The 12,396-nt window shown below is 39.9% G+C and overlaps 1 protein-coding gene across 1 annotated transcript in view; it reads left to right on the plus strand.

Moving 5' to 3' along the window:
- The window catches only part of LOC130859932 (cytochrome P450 3A29), a 45,509-nt gene that overhangs the window by 13,144 nt on the left and 19,969 nt on the right, over window positions 1-12,396 (plus strand). Inside the window, exons 4-7 of the mRNA XM_057747499.1 lie at window positions 2,156-2,255; window positions 9,123-9,236; window positions 9,498-9,586; window positions 10,916-11,064. Of these exons, the coding sequence (XP_057603482.1) occupies window positions 2,156-2,255; window positions 9,123-9,236; window positions 9,498-9,586; window positions 10,916-11,064 (452 nt within the window). The remainder of the gene's footprint in view (window positions 1-2,155; window positions 2,256-9,122; window positions 9,237-9,497; window positions 9,587-10,915; window positions 11,065-12,396) is intronic.

Here is a 12,396-nt window from a genome sequence, read left to right on the forward strand (position 1 = left end):
AAGCAGGGAAACAGAGCAGAACCAATAATATTGATTAAAAGTATAATAAGATAAAATAAAATACAAAGGGATAGAACACAGAACAACGGAAGAGTGTAGTATGACTGGAAATATAAAAAGAAAAATAAAAAAGAAAATAGAAATGTATTAAAGATAAAGAAGACGGGAGATAAACTCAGCACTACAAACAAGCTAGCTAGAAATAGAAATATATAAAAAAGCTAAAACTAGAAATAAAAGTAAAAAATAGAATAAAAAATATGTTATAAAAGATGAAGATCCCTTAGCACTAAGACTGTAAAAAAACAAAAACAAAAAACCTAGAACTGACCACAGAATGGATCAGATCAGTAGAATTAATAATAACTCTCTTTCCTTGGGGTCTCAGCTGTTAGTGTCTTTGTACATGCCTGGAGCCTCAGGCTACCTTCACCTCTCCGAGAAGCCCTCTTCTGCCTCTGGGTTGGACTCTGGACCTGCTGTGGGTCCTGTGGGGTCCACTTAGGCTCTGATCTGGGCCAATTCCTGTGTGCGCTTGCTCCCTCAGTCCACAGCTGCCAGAGTTAGACCTTTTTTTTTTTTTAACTTTTTTTTTTTTATTTTTTACAATAAACTGCATATATTTAGAGTGTACAATTTGGTATCCCAGTCTCCCAGTTCATTCCCCCCCCACCCTCCCCGCTTTCCCCTTTGGTGTCTATATGTTTGTTCTCTACATGTGTGTCTCTATTTCTGCCTTGCAAACCGGTTGATTTGTACCGTTTTTCTATAGTCCACATATACGTGTTAATATACAATATTTGTTTTTCTCTTTCTGACTCACTTCACTCTGTATGACAGTCTCTAGGTCCATCCATGTCTCTACAAATGTCCCAGTTTCATTGCTTTTTATAGCTGAGTAATATTCCATTGTATGTATGTACCACATCTTCTTTATCCATTCATCTGTTGATGGACATTTAGGTTGCTTCCATGTTCTGGCTATTGTAAATAGTGCTGCAATGAACATTGGAGTGCATGTGTCTTTTTGAATTATGGTGTTCTCTGGGCATATGCCCAGTGGGAGTTAGACCTTTTTTATTTGTGGGAACATTCATTGTCTACTCAGATATTCCAAAGACATAGGGTCTACCTAGCTGATCACGGGGATTTAGTCTGCAGCATGTATATCTGATAGAAAGATTTTAGAACCTCTTCCTTAGTCCCCTGTCCCTGGTGTTCAGCTTTGGTTTTGTCCTTGCTTCTGCATGTGGTCTAACCACCAGAGTCTGGTCCTGAGGCTGCCTTGGAGCTCTGTGGGTCTGCCTCATTGAGGGTTTCCTTTATTGTACGTCTGCAGGTGCAGGTGTGTGGGGAGAGAGAGGCTTTGATAGTGGCTCCTCTCCCTGCATGTGACTCAACAGTAGTGCTCTGCTTTCATCATGAGAGCCCCGGGGGTGACACCAAATGTGCAGGGATGCTGGTGGCTGCGGGTATAGGAAATGTGGCCTTTGTGTTTCTTTACTGGTACCTGTCACAAGGTGCCTGATAGACAGTCCTCAGGGGCTTTTTGTGTTACTCTGCGACCAGCAGAGCTCCCTTTATTGTTCATCTGTAGGCGCCAGTGTGGTGAGAGAGAGGGTACAATAGTGGCTCCTTCCCCTGTGAGTGAGCCAGCAGTAGCACTGTGCCTGGGTCATGGGAGCCCTGGTGGTGGCGGTGGTGGTGGTGGTGGTGCCAATTGCAGAGGGTAGCTGGTGGGCTCAGGTATAATAGGAATGTCTCCAGAGATGTCCTTCTCTGTGGCCTTCTTCTGGCTCTCAGCAGTGAACGCACCAGCTCCATGCTTTTGATATATCTTCAGAAATGAGTGGGTGGACTCTCCTTAATTGATTATTTTTTCATTCTTAGATAATTACTTGCCTTCAATTATTTACTAAGCTAACTTCCTTTTTGATAATGAAATATTTTAAACCTATACAAGTTATGGAGAATGGTATAGGAAATATCCATGTACACAACATCTACACTTAACAAATGTTCTAATGTTATTTCTAACAATGATCTCTAGGAGTAAGGATTATATAATGTCAGGATGAGAGTCTGGACTCAAGGTGCAGCTCTAGCTGCAGAAACCAGATCATTAAATTTAATCAGATCTCTTTTCTCTACACAGGTTTTATGAAGGTCGACAGCCTATGTTGACTGTCACAGATCCAGACATAATCAAAACAGTGCTAGTGAAAGAATGTTATTCTGTCTTCACAAACCGGAGGGTAAGCATCTGTTTTTTAAGTTTAAATTGTATTTGTTTATTAAATATTTATTCTGTAATAATTATAAATTCACAGGATGTTGTCAAAAGAGAAAAATACATGAAGGTGCTATGTCATGTACCCTTCATCCTGTTTCCTCCAATGGTTAATATCTTGCATAATTATAGTACAGTATCAAAGTAGGAAATCGACATTGATAGAATCCACATAGCTTATTCAGATTTCATCAGTTTTATGTGCACTCATTTGGTGTGACGGTGTAGATTTGTGTAACTACCACCACAATCAATGTACAGAAATGGTCATTCCCCATAAGTCTCCCTCTAACTGTTCTTTTATAGTCATTATGAGTAGCTTGTCTTTTCCTCTTACCAGGGTCTTAGTAGAGCAAATTTTTTTTTATTTTGATGAGGCCAGTTTATTTATTCTTTTATGGATTCTGTCTTTGGTGTTAAGTTGAAAACTCTTCACCTAGTTCTAGGTCCCGAAGATTTTCTCCTGTTTTTTTTCCCCCTAAACATTATATAGTTTTATATTTTGCATTTAAATCTATAATCCATTTTATGTTAATTTTTGTATATTGTGTGAGTTTAGGTCATGGTTCTTTTATTCATTTATTTATTTCCCTGTAAATATCTAAATTGCTCCACCACTATTTGTGGAAGGACTACTCTTCCTGCGTTGAAGAGCTTTTGCACCATTGTCAAAAATCACTTGGACCTACTTGTGTGGGTCTATTTTTCACTCTCTGTTCTGTTTATTGATCTATGTATCTATCCCTCTACCAGTACCACACAATCTTGATTATTGCAGCTGTACAGTAAATCTTAGCAGGTAGAAAATTCTTCCTACTCTATTTGTCTTCAAAAGTGTTTCAGCTATTCTAGATTATTTTCCATACAAATTTAGATTAAGATTATGCATGTTTACCAAAAATTGCTGAGATTTTGATAAGAATTGAATTAACCCTATAACTCAATTTGGGAAAAATTTGTGTATTTACTAGGTCAGATTCTTTGATCCAAAAGCACAGTATGTCTCTCCATTTATTTAGGTTTTCTTTGATTCCTTTCACAACATTGTGTAGTTTTCAGCAAAGAACTTCCATACATATTTTGTTAAATGTGCCTTTAATGAATGATTTCATTTTTTCTGGAGAAATTATAAATCATATTGTGTTTCTAATGTGTAGTCACATATTCATTATTATTATATAGAAATGTGGCTGGTTTTTGTGTGTTGATCTTATATCCTCAGCCTTACTGAGATCATTAGTTCTAGAGGTTTCCTTTTTGTTTTCCTTGAGATTTTCTCTACCAGCAATGATGTCACCTGAAAATAGTAATGCTTCTACTTTTTTCCTCTCCAATCTGTATCTTTCATTTCTTCCTTTCTCTTTCTTTCTTTCTTTTTCTTTTTCTTTCTTTCTTTCTTTCTTTTTCTTCCTTTCTTCCTTCCTTCCTTCCTTTCTTTCTTCTTTCTTTCTTCTTTCTCTTTCTTTCTTTCTTTCTTTCTTTCTTTCTTCTCTTTTTTTGTCTTGCTACACTAGCTAGTACATAATGCTCTAATTCAGAGTTCTGAATAAGAATGGTGAGAGTAGACATCTTTGCCTTGTTCCTGATCTTAGGGGAAAGCATTCAGTCTTTTACCATTTAAATTTTTCATTTATTTATTTTGGACAAATAAAAATTGTATGTATATTTAAGGTGTGCAATGTGATGTTTTAATATGTGTACATATTGAAATGATTACCACAAACTAATTAACATATACATCCCCACCTATAGTTACCTTTTTTGTGTGTATCTTATAAACAAGATCTTCATCTTAACAGATTTCAAGTATACAATGCAGTATTATTAACTATAGTCAATATGTTGTATATTAGGTCTCCAGGACGTTCATCTTATAACTGAAAATTGTTCCCCTGATCAATATCTTCCCTCCCCCTTATTCCCTACCCCTACTAGCCTCTGATAACCACCATTCCACTCTCTATTACTATCAGTTTTAAATATTTTTTTTAAGATTCCACATGTAAGTGCGATCATATGACATTTGTCCTTCCGTGTCGCTTAAATCACGTAGTCTGTTGTTCTCAAGGTTCATCCATGTGTCTCAAATAGCAGGAATTTCTTTTTTAAAGCTGAATATTACATTTTCTTTATTTATTCACCTGTCCATCTATATTTAAAGTGATTATTGATAGGTAGCATTTACAGTTGCCATTTTATTAATCCAGGTATTTTGTATATCTTTTGTTACTTCTTTTTCTCATCTTCCTGTATGCTTTGTGATTTCATGGGGGGTTTTTTTGTCTGCTTGTTTGTTTGTTTTTATACTGGTGTCCTTGTTTGTTTTCTCTTTATGTTTTCTCTGTCATATCAATAGATTTTGCTTAGTGGTTAACTTGAAGCATACATAAAATATCTTATACATATAACAGCCTATTTTTAAGCTTATAACAACTTCACTATGTTCTCATTCAAATGCCCAATGCTTTTACTACCCCTCCCACTTATTTTATGTTTTTGATGTCACAGTTTACCAAGTTTACAGTTGACCCTTGAACAATCCAGAGGGTGAGGGGATACAATCTTCCTTGTAGTCAAAAATTTACATAGGGAATTCCCTGGTGGTCCAGTGATTAGGACTCCATGCTGTCACTGCCAAGGGTGCAGGTTCGATCCCTGGTCGGGGAACTAAGATCTCGCAAGCCATGTGGTGCAGCCAAAAAAAATAAATTGCATATAATTTTTAGTTAGCCTCCTTAATGGTGTTCCTCTGCACCTGGGGTTCCTCAGTACCTGTGATTCACCTTCAAGGATTCAACCAATTTCAGATTATGTACTACTGTAGTATTTACTATTGAAAAAAAGTGACTGGTAAGTGAATCCACGTAGTTCAAACCCATGTGGTCAAGGGTAAGTTGTACATCTTTTTATACTGTGTATTCATTAAGTTATTTCAGCTCCAGTTATTTTTTAAAACTCTTTATTGGAGTATAGTTGCTTTACACTGTTGTGCCAGTTTCTGCTGTACAACAAGGTGAATCAGCTGTATTTATACATATATTCCCATATCCCCTGCCTTCCGTGGCTCCTTCCAAACCTCCCTATCCCAGCCCTCTAGATCATCACCCATCATCGAGTTGACCTCCCTGTGTTATGCAGACACTTCCCACTAGCTATCTATTTTACATTTGCTAGTGTATATATGTCAGTGCTACTCTCTCACTTCGTCACAGCTTCCCCGCCACCCCCCAACCCAAGTCCTCAAGTCCGTTCTCTAAATCTGCATTGCTGCAGTTATCTTTTAATTCTTTTGTCCTTTAACCTTTACGCTAGGAAGTCATAAGTGATTTGCACACTACCATTATGATATTACTGTATAATGAAATTGGCTATATTTACATTTATCAGTGAGTTTTAGTCGTTCCTGGGATTTCATGTTACTAGTTAGTGTTCTTCTCAGCTTTAAGACCTCCCTTTAGCATTTCTTGTAAGGCCATTCATTCTAGTGGTGATGAATTCTTTCTGCTTTTGTTTGCCTGAAAATGTCTTTCTCCTTCATTTCTGAAGGACTGCTTTGCTGGATAACATGTTCTTAGTCTGTAGTTTATCTCTTTCAGCACTTTGAATGTATCATGCCATTCTATCCTGACCTTCAAAATTTCTGCCAAGAAATCCTTGAATAGTTTTCCGAGGTTCCCTTGGATATGATGAGTTCCTTTTTTTCTTGCTGCTTTCAAGATTGTCTCTTTGTCTCTGATTTTTGACAGTTTTAACATGATGTGTTTCTGTGACGTCTTCTTTAGATTCAGCCTGCTTGAGGATATTTGACCTCCTTGTGTATAGGATGTACATCTACTTTCCCAGGTTTGGGATGTTGTTGGCCATTATTTCATTAAAGAAGCATTCTTCCCCTTTTTCTGTTCTCCTTTTGAGACTCCCATGATGTGAATATTGTTTCACTTAATGGTATCCCATGAGTCCTGTAGACTGTCTTCATTCCTTTTCACTCATTATTTTGTTTTTCTCCACTGACTTGATAATTTCAAATACTCTGCCTTTCAGTTCGCTGACTCTTTCTCTATTTGTTTGACTCTGCTGCTGCACTCTCCGCTGCATATTTTAGTTCCATGACTATGTCCTTCAGCTTCAGATTGCCTACATTTTAAATCTAATATTTCTTTGTTGAACATCTCATTTTGTTTTTGTATTTTTTGGAAAATTTGGATATATTGTTTACCTACGTGTTCTTGTAGCTCTCTAAACTTTAGAATAATTATTTTGAGTTCCTTTTCAGGCAACTTGTAGATCTTCATTTCTTCGGGGTGACTTACTGGGCATTTGGGGTGACTTACTGGGCATTTCTTATGTTCCTTTGGTGGTGTCATGCCTCCTTGAGTCTTACTGATCCCTGTAGTCTTTCGATGGTGTCTGTGTATTTGAAGAAGCAGTCACCCTTTCTAGGCTTAATCAACCAAGTTTGGTAAGGAAGGCCTTCACTTGTGGGTTGGGGCACACGGGAGTGCGCTGTGGCCCTCAGTCTAATGGTGTGGGGCGCCAAGTGTGGGGGTGTTTGGTGGTTCCAGTTCCAAGGGAAAATGGTTGGCTCAGGCAGCTGGGGTGCAGAACACCACCGAGAACATGATATTTGACAGCAGTAACTGTGGAGAGCCCAAGGCGACTCTAGGGGCTGTTGAGGTCTTCAGCGGCACCTGCAAGTCCAGTGTTGAGGGACCAGGACAAGCAGAGTGGTAGCCAGAGCTGGGGGTGTGCACACGCTCATCTGTGGGGCTCAGTGCAGGCACATGCCCAATATGAGGGCTGGGGTCAGTGGCAGGGGCCGGGTCAAATGTGGGCACAGAAGTAGCTTTGAGTTCTGGGCTGTTGGTGTACACTCATGTGCCGCAGGGACTAGCTGCATGCACATGTGGCAGTGCAGTCCAGTGACAGGAGTCAGGACTGGCCCCAGGCACCTGAGCAGCTGCAGGGCCCTGGGATGGTGTTTTGCACATGTTCACCTGTTGGTGTGTGTCCTGGGTCTCAGGGCATCAGTGGTGGCACTGGCTGGAGCAGCTCTGGGGGCGCAGGGGGCAGGACAGGACTCAGGCAATTGGAATGTGCTAATGTAGAACACTGGGGAGCTACCGACAGCAAAATTTTCAGGGGGTCCACCACGGCTGTGCTGGCCATTGGCTTCCTCACAGCAAAGCTTCTGGGGTGTTCTACGGAGCAGGACATAGAGAACCACAGTCACTCCTGCTGCGTGGTTGATACTGGTAGTTCCTGCTCTTCTTCTTTGTTCCACATGTCACAGCTATGCTAGTCTCTGGGTGGAGTAAAACCAAAGCAGGTCATCTGTGCAGTGTTCTGAAAGGCTGGGAAAACTGGTTGCTTACCCTGCTGTTCTCTTTCCAATAAAGGGAACTGTTTCAGACTGGGGAGTTCCCTCTTGGCACTGAGCAGTCTGGCCTGGGGGACAGAATGATGCAGGCAAAATGAAACTATTTTCCTTACTGTTTTCTGAGGTAGTCTCAAGTTTTTTTTTCACTACTGCACTGCCGAAGCTTCTGAGGTGAACTGAGGTCTCCTAGACCTACTTTCATTTATTGTATGCTAATTGTTCTTTGTGGGGTGAAGGAGGCTGGAGTCTCCTACTCTGCCATCTTGGTGACATCACTCCAGTATTTCATCATTCCTGTGATGTTAGCTGTAGGGGTTTTTTGTGTGTTTGTTTTGTTTTTTGTGTGGTTTTTCATTTCTTTTTTTTTTTTTTTTTTTTTTTTTTTTTTGGTAGATGCTCTTTATCATGTTGTGTAAGTTTCCTTTTCTACCTAGTTGGTGAGTTTCTATTATGAATGGGTGTTGGAGGTATCTGTTTTAAAACAGAATATAGTTTTGGAATATGGAAAAAATTCTCAACCCAGTTGGCTTGATAGGTCAGTCCCAAGCTGAGAAAGAGAATTATCTCTTTCCTTTTCCTTCTATTGCTCGTGGGAAAATAGAAGGAAAAAGATTTCCATATAGTTGTAACATTTCTTCAGAATAGCAAATAGATTCCTGATTTTTAAAGTAGTAACTACTATTTTTATTAAAAAATTACCATATCAAGACATCTGTTTTCAGTGCTCATGGTGTAGATATTTGTAAAGACAGAACTGGGCTGAGACCACACACAGTTGCCAAAGCTCTCTGGCTCCCTGTCACTGGTTCCCTTGTACTCTGCACAGACCAGGAGAGTGAACTAGGTCTTATTCCAGTCTATTTTCCTGGAAGAACCCTTTCGGTACCACATGGGTCATTCACACTTAATACAAGATTTGAATCTAAAGGCTGGAAACCACATCAAGTGGCTGGATATCTCCTTCACACTCACAGGAAGCTAGACATTTGGGATGAATATTTATTGAGCATCTAGCATAGAGCATGCTACTAAGTAGACAGTCACTAAATATTTGTTGAATAATTGGTTCTTTTTTTTTTAAACTTAATTTGTTTATTTTTGGCTGCGTTGGGCCTTCGTTGCTGTGTGCAGGCTTTCTCTAGTTGAGGCGAGCTGGGGCTACTCTTCATTGTGGGGCACGGGCTTCTCAGTGTTGGTGATTTCTCTTGTTGCAGAGCACGGGTTCTAGGCACGAGTGCTTCAGTAGTTGTGGCACACTGGCTTAGTTGCTCTGTGGCATGTGGGATCTTCCTGGACCAGGGCTCGAACCCATGTCCCCTGCATTGGCAGGCAGATTCTTAACCACTGCACCACCAGGGAAAACCTGAATAATTAGTTCTTATTCAAGAAATTTTCTACAACTGTTGACATTTCCAAAACTTATGTAGGGTAAATGTGTTTTACTTTTGACTCTAGTCTTTTGGTCCAATGGGAATTATGAAAAATGCCATCTCTCTGTCTGAGGATGAACAATGGAAGAGAATACGAACGCTGCTGTCCCCAACCTTCACCAGTGGGAAGCTCAAGGAGGTAAGAAAAGAAGAGGACTTTCAATTAGAAACTTAAGGAATGACTGTAGGGACAGGTAGAAAATCAGATCGTAGTCCCTTTCCAAAGAGGAGTCTGCTGAATTTGAGTTTTCTAATGATGGTCTTTTATCTTTATGTCCTAGAAGAGACATTTTAAAATTCCTTCTAAAACGTCACTTACTGCTCCATGCTTGGGAAAGCCAGGTCCTTCTAGAACTTGAGTCTGCATTTAACTTCAGGTGATGTTGTATTTCGTGTCTAGATGTTCCCCATCATTGGCCAGATTGGAAATGTGTTGGTGAGGAACCTGAGGAAGGAAGCAGAGAAAGGCAAGCCCATCAACATGAAAGAGTAAGTAGGGCTGAACCTGCTGGTACCCGAGCTCCATTGAGACCCTCCAGCTGCCTGCCAGGGAGGCAGATTCCGCTGCTGAGTTCCTCTAGTGACAGACAGAAGCAGCTGTGTGGTGGCACAGCTCCACCGGCCCTTCCACCCAAGAAGGAGTTGTGGCTCCTCAAAGAGAGCAGGGCAGCCAGGAGAGAAAGGGCCTTCTCCTGTGTACACGAGCCAGGATGGACTCATCCGCTGAACCATCACTTTGGATATTCTGGAAGACAAAAACACATAGTGTAGACAGGAGAAACATTATGGTGCCAAAGTTTTCAGTGTAGAGGGTGTGGAATGGAAGTGGGGAAGGCTCTTGGTACAAATCGGCAGACAGTGGGTTGGGCAGGAAATTTACAGCATGGAACTTGAAACAACTTCAATCCCTTCAGTTTTCCTGTAGAAAATACTAAATGTTAATTCTTAACCACCATTTGTTCTTCCCCCAGCCTCAAAAGAGATAAGGCCCTGTACAGGCTATGGGTAGAGTGATCATAGCATTTGTTGTCTAAACTGAGTTTTTTTTTTAATTATGCTAGAATAACTGGTATAAACTGAGACTGTCGCAGGGAAACTCAGAACATAGGATCACTTAGCTCTATGGGATTCCCTAAGTCAATTTGATGTGATTTATTTTTTTTTTTTAACTAGAAACATTTTTAGTTCTTCCATTTCACAGAAATGATTCTGCCCTCAGGGCAACCCCAGACCACTGGAGCTGAGGAGGAGTGGGTCTTTCAGGAGCCTTAGCAGGGGTGTAAGACAGTGAGGGGGATGTTCCTGGTGACTCAGAACCGGGGCCACCCTTCCGTAATGCGCTAAAGGGGGATCAGCCCTGAGCACAGGCTCTGTGGGGAGGTGAGACCCAGATGGATGTTCCCTTTCTTGACTCCCCAGGATGAGTTAATTTTACCCCCTTTGCTCTGCTCAGTCCTTATATACCTACTATTGCCTGTAGTCAAAACACACTCTGTGCTTTGTCTGATTAGGGGTGTCTATCCCTCTATGACTGAGCTCCTTGAGTTCATGGCAGGGGGGGGTGGCCTCTGCGCTACCTTAGAGTCCGTATCCCCCCAGCACAGGGCCAGCTGCATCCCTGGCACCTCATACACACCTCATGAGTGAGTGATAGCAGCCCAGGCTCTTCCATGATCCAAAGGTGGTTCTGAAAGTGTGTGGCTCTTTACCTGTCTGGCTGGGCATCTGATTTTACATGCATTTCTTGCTGCCTGTATTGGGTAAGGGTAGTACAGAGGTGCTGATTTTAATTGTTTATATCTTTTTCTCTCTACTCAGCTTCTTTGGGGCCTACAGCATGGATGTGATTACTGGCACAGCGTTTGGAGTGAACATTGATTCCCTCAACAACCCACATGATCCCTTTGTGGAATATAGCAAGAAGATCTTAAAATTTAATATCTTTGATCCATTCTTTCTCGCAATACGTATGTGGATTACTTTATTTCTTTTTCTTTATTCCTTCTTCCATCCCTCCTTCCCTCCCTTCTTTCTTCCTCTCTATCTCCCTCCCTCCCTCCCTTCTGTCACCTTTTTGTTTAAATAATAGCTTTAAAAAATAATAGCTTTATTGAGATAAAATTCACGTACCATATAGTGCACCACTGTAAAGTGGATAATTCATTGGCATTTACATCCTACCTATCCATCAATAGATGAAATGGACAGGAAACTTTATACAACATTCAATATACACAATTGAATTATATATGTTATAATATATATATTATATATATATAATTGAATATTATTCAGCCAGAAGAAGAAGAAAATCCTGCCATTTGCAACAAAGTGGAAGGACCTTGAGGGTATTATGTGAAGTGAAATAAGTCGAACAGAAAAAGGCAAATATTTATATGTAGAATTAAAAAAAACAACAACCCCAAAACCGAAAAACAAGAAAGAAGAAGGAAACAAAACTCATAGAAAAACAAGAGCAGATTTTTGGTTACCAGAGGTGTGGGTTGGGTGGTGGGATATTGGATAAAGGTATTCAAAAGATACAAGTTTTCAGCAATAATATAAAAGTACTGGCAGTGTAATATACAATGTGAGTATAGTTAACACTGTTGTATGATATATTTGTACATTACTAAGAAAGTTGATCCTAAAATTTCTCATCACAAGGGAAAACAATTTTTTTGTAACTATATGATGTGAAGACTTTTAACTAAACTTATGGGATTGATTTCACAATATGTGTATGTTAAGTTGTTATGCTGTACACTAGTACAGTGCTGTATCTCAATTATAACTCAATAAAATAAAAAAAAATTTTTAGTACATTTAAAGATATGTGCAACCATCACTACAGTCAATTGTTGCACATTTTTGTCAACTCACAAACTCCGTACCTGGTAATTCTCACCTCCCACTCCCCTTAGCCCTAGGCAAGCACTAGTCTACCTCCTATCTCTATAGATTTGCTTATTCTGGACACTTCATGTAGATGGAATCATATAACATGTGGTCTTTCGTGTCTGGCTTCTTTCATTTATCATGATGTTTTCAAGGTTAATCTAAGTTGCAGCATATATCCATACTTCACTTCTTTGTAAGGCCAAGTATATTCCATTATATGGACGTTCTGCATTTTGTGTACCCATTCATCAGTTGATGGACATTTGGGTCGTTTCCACTTTTTGGTTGCTATGAATAACGCCGCTATGCACATTCATGTACAAGTTTTCATTTAAATACCTGGTTTCAACTATTTGGGTAGAACTCAGAGGTGCACTTGTTGAATTATTAGTAACTCT

Source organism: Hippopotamus amphibius, chromosome 9 (genome assembly GCF_030028045.1).
Source record: "Hippopotamus amphibius kiboko isolate mHipAmp2 chromosome 9, mHipAmp2.hap2, whole genome shotgun sequence".
In the NCBI taxonomy this organism is placed as follows: domain Eukaryota; kingdom Metazoa; phylum Chordata; class Mammalia; order Artiodactyla; family Hippopotamidae; genus Hippopotamus; species Hippopotamus amphibius.